Source organism: Platichthys flesus, chromosome 14 (genome assembly GCF_949316205.1).
Source record: "Platichthys flesus chromosome 14, fPlaFle2.1, whole genome shotgun sequence".
Lineage (NCBI taxonomy): Eukaryota > Metazoa > Chordata > Actinopteri > Pleuronectiformes > Pleuronectidae > Platichthys > Platichthys flesus.
The window spans coordinates 24,336,299-24,348,164 of record NC_084958.1 but is presented as its reverse complement, the minus strand read 5'-3'; the positions used below and the strand labels follow the sequence as shown (position 1 = coordinate 24,348,164).

General features: G+C 32.8%; 1 protein-coding gene across 1 annotated transcript; it reads left to right on the top strand.

The window, feature by feature from the left end:
* Positions 1-3,181: 3,181 nt before the first annotated feature.
* LOC133968339 (M1-specific T cell receptor alpha chain-like) lies at positions 3,182-10,684 on the top strand. The gene is made up of 4 exons (XM_062404324.1): positions 3,182-3,293; positions 9,307-9,525; positions 9,851-9,886; positions 10,240-10,684. The coding sequence occupies exons 1-4, from the start codon at positions 3,254-3,256 to the stop codon at positions 10,347-10,349; spliced, it is 405 nt and encodes a 134-aa protein (XP_062260308.1). The 5' UTR covers positions 3,182-3,253; the 3' UTR covers positions 10,350-10,684.
* The last annotated feature ends 1,182 nt before the right edge of the window (positions 10,685-11,866 follow it).

Genomic DNA, 11,866 nt, shown 5'->3' with positions numbered 1-11,866 from the left:
TCAAATTCTGTTCAGTTGAAAGTGTGTAGATGAAGTGTGGTTGAAGTGCACAGCTGAGTTTGTGTTGTGATGTTTCATGTTGTGTGAATACTGGAGGGAATAAGATGGTGTTTGGAAGTGGAACCAGATTAACCATTGAACCCAGTGAGTACCGATATAGATTCTAATATTATTCATATAGAACTTTATTTAAAACAATGTGTTGTGCACGAAAACAAACGAAAACAAAACAACAGATGATTGGACAATAACTGAGAGCAGACAAGACAATCCTGTGATGTGTCAAGAGAAAGAGAGAAATATCAGAAGTTTGATATAGAAAATATTTAATTTGATTATATTTAGTTTATAGATGATGTTTTTTATGAATGAAGTTTGGTTCAGATCATGTCACAGTGAGTTTGTGTTATGACGCTTCGTGTTGTGTGACTAGTGGAAATCGAAAGTTGATCTTTGGAAGTGGAACCAGATTAAACGTTGAGCCCAGTGAGTATTGATATATATTAAAATATATCTGTATGAACCAACTTTAAAACAAACTTTAATATAACACATCAAATCATAAATTCATTCATCATAAGAATCAGGATCGATATATCTCTGATCATCTGATGTATAAATATAACAAGATTGAACATTAAACCCAGTGAGTACTGGTATAAATTATACACATCATTCATATGAATAATCTAAAAGAAAAATAAATATATCTAGTATTAACAATGTTACTTTATTTATAGTCTTAATGGAAAATGTTTTTTTTTAAATGAAGTTTGGCTCAGTTTGTGTTATGAAGCTTCGTGTTGTGTGACTGACGCAAATGAAAAGATGATGTTTGGAAGTGGAACCAGGTTAATCGTGGAAACCAGTGAGTACTGATATAGATTATATATATATATTTATATGTACATCCCTTTTACATAGAGGATCGTTAACACAAACTCTCCTATGTTTTAATACATCAAATCAATAATACATCTCGTTCATTGTCTGTACTGTCACAATTCGCATATAACGTATAGCACTCTGTATCATAATTATTCTTTGTGGAAAATAGTTTCAAATATTCAAATTCTGTTCAGTTGAAAGTGTGTAGATGAAGTGTGGTTGAAGTGCACAGCTGAGTTTGTGTTGTGATGTTTCATGTTGTGTGAATACTGGAGGGTTTAAGATTGTGTTTGGAAGTGGAACCAGATTAACCATTGAACCCAGTGAGTACCGATATAGATTCTAATATTATTCATGTAGAACTTTATTTAAAACAATGTGTTGTGCACGAAAACAAACGAAAACAAAACAACAGATGATTGGACAATAACTGAGAGCAGACAAGACAATCCTGTGATGTGTCAAGAGAAAGAGAGAAATATCAAAAGTTTGATATAGAAAATATTTAATTTGATTATATTTAGTTTATAGATGATGTTTTTTATGAATGAAGTTTGGTTCAGATCATGTCACAGTGAGTTTGTGTTATGACGCTTCGTGTTGTGTGACTAGTGGAAATCAAAAGTTGATCTTTGGAAGTGGAACCAGATTAACTATTGAACCCAGTGAGTATTGATGTATATTAAAATATATCTGTATGAACCAACTTTAAAACAAACTTTAATATAACACATCAAATCATAAATTCATTCATCATAAGAATCAGGATCGATGTATCTCTGATCATCTGATGTATAAATATAACAAGATTGAACATTAAACCCAGTGAGTACTGGTATAAGTTATACACATCATTCATATGAATAATCTAACAGAAACTATTAGTATATCTAGTATTAACAATGTTACTTTATTTATAGTCTTAATGGAAAATGTTTTTTTTTGAATGAAGTTTGGCTCAGTTTGTGTTATGAAGCTTCGAGTTGTGTGACTGTTGGTGTGAATAAGATGGTGTTTGGAAGTGGAACCAGATTAACCATTGAACCCAGTGAGTACTGATATATAAATATAATGTATATCCTTACACACAAAGTATTATATATATATATATATACAGTATATAACGTGGAACCAGATTAAACACTGAACCCAGTGAGTACTGATATATAAATATAATGTATATCCTTACACACTAAGTATTTTATATTTAAATATATACAGTATATAAAGTGGAACAAGATTAAACACTGAAACCAGTGAGTACTGCTATATAAATATAATGTATATCCTTAAACACTAAGTATTTTATATATATATATATATACAGTATATAAAGTGGAACCAGATTAAACACTGAACCCAGTGAGGACTGATTATACACATTATATATTTTTTAACATATACAGAAGCAAAATTAATGGCAGATATTTCAATGATCATTATAATCATAAATAATCATAAATCAACATTATTAACACTACAATATTGTATACAGTCTCTACTGTACAGTAAATAATTCACATGTCATTTGAGCCTTTATAATATTTATTAGATTCATGTAAATAGTGATGAATGCAGCTGTAACACTCTCCACTGTAAAAAGTGTCTCTCTAAATGTCAGGATGTGCAGTTTGTGTGTTGGTGTTTCATGTTGTGTGAATGTTGGTGGGAATAAGATGGTGTTTGGAAGTGGAACCAGATTAACCATTGAACCCAGTGAGTACCAATACAGATTCTAATATTATTCATATAAAACTTTATTTAAAACAATGTGTTGATTCAACAATAACTGAGAGCAGACAAGACAATCCTGTGATGTGTCAAGAGAAAGAGAGAAATATCAGAAGTTTGATATAGAAAATATTTAATTTGATTATATTTAGTTTATAGATGATGTTTTTTATGAATGAAGTTTAGTTCAGATCATGTCACAGTGAGTTTGTGTTATGACGCTTCGTGTTGTGTGACTGGTGGAAATCAAAAGTTGATCTTTGGAAGTGGAACCAGATTAACTATTGAGCCCAGTGAGTATTGATATATATTAAAATATATCTGTATGAACCAACTTTAAAACAAACTTTAATATAACACATCAAATCATAAATTCATTCATCATAAGAATCAGGATCGATGTATCTCTGATCATCTGATGTATAAATATAACAAGATTGAACATTAAACCCAGTGAGTACTGGTATAAATTATACACATCATTCATATGAATAATCTAAAAGAAAAATAAATATATCTAGTATTAACAATGTTACTTTATCTATAGTCTTAATGGAAAATGTTTTTTTTAAATGAAGTTTGGCTCAGTTTGTGTTATGAAGCTTCGAGTTGTGTGACTGTTGGTGTGAATAAGATGGTGTTTGGAAGTGGAACCAGATTAACCATTGAACCCAGTGAGTACACGTTCACATCATGTTTCACATGTGTTCACTGAAATAAGAACAAAACTCAGGTAGAATCTTTAACTTCAGGAAGTTTCACTGAATCCAAACTGTACAAAGGATCTTTTTCTGAAGGAGGTTTGTTGCTCTGCTGAGTTTGTGTTGTGATGCTTTACGTTGTGTGAATGTTGGATCTGGAGTGAAACTCGTGTTTGGAACAGGAACCAAACTCAACATTCAAACCAGTAAGATCCAATATTCATATAATATCTGATCCATAGGAGAAGAGAAAATGATTTAACTTCAGTTTCAACAGCTTTAGTTTTATTTGGACTTAAAAGCGTTTTTTTATTGACTGAAGCAGAAGAAGAATATTATATATATAAAATTCATCTATATATATAATGTTCTTCTATATATATATATATATATTAACAACCAAACTACATGTTTCGCTCTGTGTTGAAGCAGTTTCTCTTACTGTTAATTATAGGTTTATTTTTATCTGGTTTAAAACAATCTGACACATTTAATTATGAAGCCAAAAACCAACTGACCCATTTTTCAAAGAGAACAACTGTGTGTGTAGTTATTGTTTGGATCAGATTCATTGTGCGACTCTTTCTGGAACTGATCAAATCCTCTTTGGGGCCGGAACCAAACTAACAGTCAACATCAGTGAGTTTCACATTTAAATCAGTCTGCGTCTTTCTGCCGATAGAAGATGATCCTGGAATAATCTGTCCTTTGGAAAAAGAACATAATATAATCTGTAAACATAAAGATCATCAAAATGACCTTTGTACATGTGACATTAGCTATAGATTGTTCTAATGGCCTTAATTCACTTCTTAGATGTGACCCACGAGTGGTTCAGTCTCTAAAAACTATGGTTGTGACTCCAAACTCGATTAAATGTACAAAACTTTATTTTGAAACTCAAATGGATTTTCCAAGGATGTTGCTCTGAAGTTTGTGATATTTGATCAAATATCTAAGAATTACATTTAAAATCAAATTTTACTTTAACTTATAGTTGAAGAATTTAAAATGTTTTGTCATCAATAGAAATCATTAAATCATAGATTCTGCCAGAAGGATGTGAATTGATGATATTCAGCGTGATAAGTATTAACGTTGGTTATGAATCCAGTGAGTTTTAACTGTATCGATGTTTTATTTAGATATTTATCAGTTGAAAGTGACAAATGTTCACAATGTGGCTGAGTTCAATCCGTTGTGTTCTTGTTCTTCTGAAGTGAAACAGTTTGCTGACTATATGAAGTGTGTATATATATATATACATATATATATGTATTAATGAATTGAATTGAATTTGCACAGGAAAAGGGTTAGTTATTTTTACTCTATCATTTCTCCATTTCTTAAAGCTAATATGGTTTTTACGACAAACGTTTCTCCTCATGAACATCAACGTTTACTTATTAAGTTGAGTTCATGTTCATTATGTCGATGTCTCTTTATAACACATTAAAACAACTTGAGTGCTTCACAAGGTAAAAGGTACAACAAGAAAACAGCAACACACAAAACATCAAAATACAAATGGTTAAAATAAAATAAAACACAATATGATGAAATCTGCTGCGATTAAAAAAAGTCCTCAAGTCCAAAAGAAATCAAAGAGAAGAGATTTGTTTTCACAATGATTTCAATTGACAAACACTTTTATGGATTTATCAAACGATTTAATTTGGTATTATGATCATTTGCAGTTAAACGGCTCTATAGAGTTCTCTTGTTAGTTGTAAAGACCTCTATGTAGAGAGGTGTAGTTCTTGTTCAGATGAACTTCACTGTGTGTCAGCGTCAGGAAGCAGGAGGCTGCTGTTCGGACGAGGGATCAGAGTCACTGTAGGAAACCGTGAGTGTTACTGGTTTTCAAAGAAAACAGGACCTGTTTGTTTTCATTTTACACAAACACTCACTTGGACTGAACGACTTGTTATCGTAAAAATGAAATCACATAATTATAACTTATGCTATGGTTTGAAATTCATAATAATCTCCAAACAGTAAGGATTATTTAACGAGCCTGTTTCCACTCAGCTGGTGAATCTGGTTCGTTATCAAACCGACTTCGAGGACGTAACATGTAGAAGTTCAAAAGTGATTCTACATAAATAAACTGAACCAAGGACAGGACCAATATTTAAATTTCTTTAAACTATTTGTTTTAATGTGAAAACATCCACACGAGTCATCAGACAATAATTAACCTCAAAGAACTTTTAACTTTACAAATGTTGTCACAGAATAATTGTTTGTGGATTTGTTGTTGCTCCACATATCTTCAGAATGTATTTTTGTGTGAGCAGCTTCGATCAATATCTTTATAGATCTATCTATAAGATCTATAGATCTACTTATTGCACCTGAATTACTTAAATCCATCCTGATGAGAAATCATTAGTTCTATTTGAAGTATAAGTATGTGAAGTATGAGGATGTGATTATTGTTCAGAGCGGATTCACTGTGTGACATCATCAGGGTCAGGATGGAAACTTATATTTGGAAAAGGAACCAAACTGATGGTGAAGAGCAGTGAGTCAAATTCAGATATTTACAAAATGTGTATATATGTGTATATATATATATATATATATATACCATAAAAAGTTATTGATCCACTGTCAGTCAGCTTTATGTTTCCAAACCTTTAAAACTGCATCGAACGTTGTCGTGCTGATGTTAAGTCTGTGATATTTCATCATCATTTAAATTATTATAAAACCGTTAACCTGCCAAGAGCAGGTTGAGTTCAATGACTGTTTATTAAAATTTGATAAATTCATCATGTTTTTATCTTTGGACGTTTCTGAGCTCCAGATGTTTTTCTTCAGGCTTTTTCAGTTTATTGATAAAAGTGTAGACAAAATGAAATTTAATAAAAGAAAGAGTGACACTCGTCATCAGCACTGGAACAACTGGAGAAAAACTAATCTAGATTTTTTTGACATACTTTTGTCATTAATAAAAAACAAGTATAGAAAAGTAATTACTATAAAATTTAGAACCCTTTAAATATTAAATAAAAATATCTAAACTAAATCAAATCCGGCTGAGAAACTCCAATTCCAAAAAGACATTTCTATTAAATATAATATTCAATGTAGTTTTACCATGTAAATATACATGGTACTGTCTGTTCTGTCACATTAGATGATTCTTTGTTATTGTGAAGTCAGAGGGAATAAATATTTATATATATAAATAAGTTTTACTCACTTAGGATAATAAGGATAATACTGTAATACTGAGCTTGTTCTGATAAAACCAGCCTTCGCTTGTGTATAAAAGTGTAATAATAATAATCCTCAGTATGATTTTGTGTATGAAGTGAGATCAGTTTTCGTTCCTCCTGTCGTCGCTGTGTGAATCTCGGAGGAACCAAACTTCTCTTTGGCAATGGAACCAGTTTGTTGGTACAAACCAGTAAGAACTTGAGCTTCCTTCAACTTTCTGAAAATAATAATTAATAAGAACTCAGTGTTTGTCTCTAGAACCAAATGAGTTGTTTCTTTATAATTAATATACTAAAAGTAACATTTAAAGTAAATTCAAACGTTTCCACGAGAGGATTCTGCAGCTTGTCATAATTCTACATTTTGATCTGATAAAGAAACAAAACCAAAAGTAAATCTCTGGGTCGACTTCTCATTTGGAGTTTGTTCAGAAAACTAATTTATCTTTCTCTGAACAGTTTCCTCTTCATCACCGTTTCAGACACAACAAGGAAATGAAGTTTAATTCAGAAGAACAACTCTTACTGAACAATTATCATTTTTATATATTTTTGTGCTAAGAAAGTTACCAACTAAAATATAATTCAAAGAAATGAACATAGAATATAAAATATGTGCTGATCAGGTTTCTGAAGGAACCTGAGATACTGCTCATCCTTCCTGAACTGTGTGACTGGTACTGGTTTGCAAAAACTCCAGTTTGGATCTGGGATAAAACTCATCGTGCAAAACAGTGAGTAAAATCTGATTCAAATCTGAATATAAAGAACATCTATTTCTTTTTATTGGCCAAGATTTGACATGAAGGTTTTTATGATAATAACTGAAGGATTCAAAACCGACTGTCGAGTAAACGTCCAAACACTCGTTCAAATGAACGACCTCAACAGAAACACTTTTTATTTTTATAGAGTTACTTAGAATTTTGATGTTATTTATTATTAATAAAACAGTTTTCAGTCATTGAAAGTCAATGTGAATATTAAAATGAGGATGATGATCGATGACGTTAATGTTTGTCACATTGACAAATAATTTCAAGTAATGAAACGAATCAAAAATCACAGTGAATTAGAAAATCAACATTATTAAACTATAAATACAATATTCCACGTGAACGATTCAGATACAATCTGTAACTAAAGGAAACTTTTCATGAACAATAACTGAACCGACTCGATTCAACTGAGTCACATAATGAAATCTATTAAACACGTTTCAAACCTTCAACACGTTAAAGCAAATCACAAGCGACAGAAAAACACAAACTGTAAACGATGAGTGTTTGTTCAGCGACAACATGAAACGGATGAATCAGATTCATTTTCAAACTTGAATCTTAGTGGAGCCAGAATCAGGTGGTTTCTGAAAGCTGCTCATTTACTGTGTGAATACAAACAACTACAAACTGCTGTTTGCTTCTGGGATCCGAGTCACTGTCTTGTCACGTAAGTGATCTTTGTATCTGATTATAAATTTATGATAACTTACATTAATACGTTCGAATTTAACCACAAGGTTTTATAACAGAAAACTAATTTGTAATAATTAACCTTCAGCTCAGGGTTTTTCTTCAAAGGCTTTAAAAGTTAGGAATCACTAATTATTACATTACATTTATTTATAAGTTGTAGAAAAGGATTTTCAACAGAAGAACAAAAACCAACAATCATAGTTTGAAGCCACAGACTCGACAATAAACTTATTTATTAAATATGTTTCATTTAAATAGTATTTAAACAGAGAATTATTCCGACCCGACTCAGACACATTTCAATCCCAACGGAGCTTCTTACAAATTACAAATAGATGATTTCAGATTCATTCCATATGAATTCATTTTTATACCGTGAACCTTTAACAACACACAACAGAATAAGTATAAAAATAAGTTTTATATGATGATGAAATTACTCACGTGTGATGCCACTGATATTCTATACATGTATTATATGTACATAGTATACTATTATACAGTACTAACACACAACGTGTTTAACAACATCACATCATCTTTGTCAGTTTGATGCGGAGCTCTTGGTTTTTGTTACGACTTCACTTCCTGTGTGAACAACAACGTTCGGATCCAGTTTGGATCTGGAGTCACACTAACTGTCCGGTTCAGTGAGTTCACACAACGTTCTGCCTCTGATCAAACAACAACTTAATAACACAACAGACATTTTCTTTTTGTTTCACTACATTTGAAATTTAAATAATGCACAGAAAACTAAACACAAAATCATCAATTTGTGCCACATTTTACAGTTTCATGTTAAATCTGAAAACATAATTTGATCTTTGACCTCTTACTGTTTCTATCAAATGCCTGAACCTCTTATTTCTCAGCTTTAGTTCCACTTTGTTAAACGCCTCATATATTTGATAAAGGTTCTTAAAATTGATCAAAATGAAAAGCTAATATTTACACGTGTATATGTTTGTACTGTGATATCAACACACAAAATGTTGTCTACATTATCCTCGTAGAAGTTAGTTTTATTAATATTCCTCCTTCTGGAGTTAATCAGTAAAGATCAAAGTCGAGAGTCGGTTCAGATCCTGATCCAGTTGAAAGGATCCGGATCAGCTTTGCGTTCCTGGAATATAGAATATCGAAGGTTTGTGATTACACAATTTGTTGTGTGCGAATTACAACAACAACGAGCTCCAGGATCCAAGGTGGACGTTGTGTTGAGTTTCACTTCGATCAGTTTGATCATCGAGCTCAGTTCACGTGAGTCTTTTGTCTTTTCAGGGGACGATTACGAGCCGTCCTACTATGAACTGGGAGACGTGAACGGAACCAGCAGGGCGTGTCTGGCCACTGGTTTCAGCCGGAGCAATGCGACCCTCCAGAACGAGCTGTTTAGAAACAGCAACAGCAGCCGGGCCGTCCGGGCGTCGGGCGACTCGCTGCACAGTGAAGTGCTTCTGCTGTCAGAGACTCACACAGGAAAGTGTGAGAACGGTACATGTGAGTTATGTAATAACACATCTGTAACATCATGATCGACACAAATACATGACACACAACATCTGTGACATTCAGAAGAAATGACGGAGGCTGATTTATTAGATTTGTCCCAAGAAGACGTTTTCACAGCAAACGAGACATTTACACGTTTATTAATGAACTTTGTCCCCGTAACTTTCAACAGGACGAATTCATGATTATAATATATTATCAATAATAAATGTGTTATCATTTAACATGTGATGGTAAATATTAACATGACACTTTCACTGTGAACAGGATCAATCCTCTTTGTGAAGACTAATAACTACATGTTGTATTTCAGATGAAAATAAATCTTGTGTCGAGACTTTGGACAAAGGTTTGTGTTGAATTATATCGATCAGTTTAATAAGTTATATGGATCAGTTTAACAGTTGTTGTGTTTTGGATGATTAGGCGTGTTGTGTTTGATTTGTTGTGTTGTGGTTGATTTGTTGTGTTGTGGTTGATTTGTTGTGTTGTGGTTGATTTGTTGTGTTGTGGTTGATTTGTTGTGCTGTGGTTGATTTGTTGTGTTGATTTGTTGTGTTGTGGTTGATTTGTTGTGTTGTGGTTGATTTGTTATGTTGTGGTTGATTAGTTGTGTTTGATTTTTTGTGTTTGATTTGTTGTGCTGTGGTTGATTTGTTGTGTTGATTTGTTGTGTTTGATTAGTTGTGTTGTGGTTCTCAGATGTGACGGTGAACACGGTGTCCCTGCTGGTCGTGGCGCTGCGACTCCTCTTCATCAAGACCGTTGTGTTCAACGTGCTGATGACGCTGCGGCTGTGGCTCCGTCACTGAGTCGCACAAATCAACACAACCTGTAAATTCAACCACATCTTAGCTTCTTAACTTTTATTTTGATAATCATTTTCAAACACAAAGACAAATCCGGCTTCAGTCAGTTTCCTCTTTTTCTCTTTCATTCAATTTAAGTTTTGTTTCTTTGAAAATGAAACTTTCTCTTTTCAGTTTTATGAATTTCAAACTTTAACAGATTCATTTTAGGATTAAAGTTTCTTAACGTAGATTTTATTTTTATTCAACATTAAGATAAAATGAAATTTTTCATTTTATTTCCATAAAGTTCTTGTAACTTGTGTTTTTTTATTCTGTTTAAATATATTTAATTTTTCAGATGAAAATTGAATAAAAACTGAAAAACAGACAAATCGTCTTCTGTGATTGGTCGAGATTTTTGTTAATTACCAAAGTTAATGATGTTGATGAATCTTTCACGCGCACTGATGAAACCTCCACGTGCACTAATGAAACATTCATGTGCACTAATGAAATCCTCACGTGCACTAATGAAACATTCACATACACTAATGAAACCTTCACGTACATTAATTTAACCTTACCGTGCACTAATGAAACCTTACCGTGCACTAATGAAACATTCACGTGCACTAATGAAATCCTCACGTGCACTAATGAAATCCTCACGTGCACTAATGAAACATTCACATACACTAATGAAACCTTCACGTACACTAATGAAACCTTCACGTGCACTAATGAAACCTTACCGTGCACTAATGAAACATTCACGTGCACTAATGAAATCCTCACGTGCACTAATGAAACATTCACATACACTAATGAAATCCTCACGTGCACTAATGAAACCTTCACGTGCACTAATGAAACATTCACGTGCACTAATGAAATCCTCACGTGCACTAATGAAACCTTCACGTGCACTAATGAAACCTTACCGTGCACTAATGAAACATTCACGTGCACTAATGAAACATTCACGTGCACTAATGAAACCTTACCATGCACTAATGAAATCTTACCGTGCACTAATGAAACATTCACGTGCACTAATGAAATCCTCACGTGCACTAATGAAATCCTCACGTACACTAATGAAACATTCACATACACTAATGAAATCTTACCGTGCACTAATGAAACATTCACGTGCACTAATGAAACATTCACATACACTAATGAAATCCTCACGTACACTAATGAAACCTTCACGTGCACTAATGAAACCTTACCGTGCACTAATGAAACATTCACGTGCACTAATGAAATCCTCACGTGCACTAATGAAATCCTCACGTACACTAATGAAACATTCACATACACTAATGAAATCTTACCGTGCACTAATGAAACATTCACGTGCACTAATGAAACATTCACATACACTAATGAAACCTTCACGTACACTAATGAAACCTTCACGTGCACTAATGAAACCTTACCGTGCACTAATGAAACATTCACGTGCACTAATGAAATCCTCACGTGCACTAATGAAACATTCACATACACTAATGAAATCCTCACGTGCACTA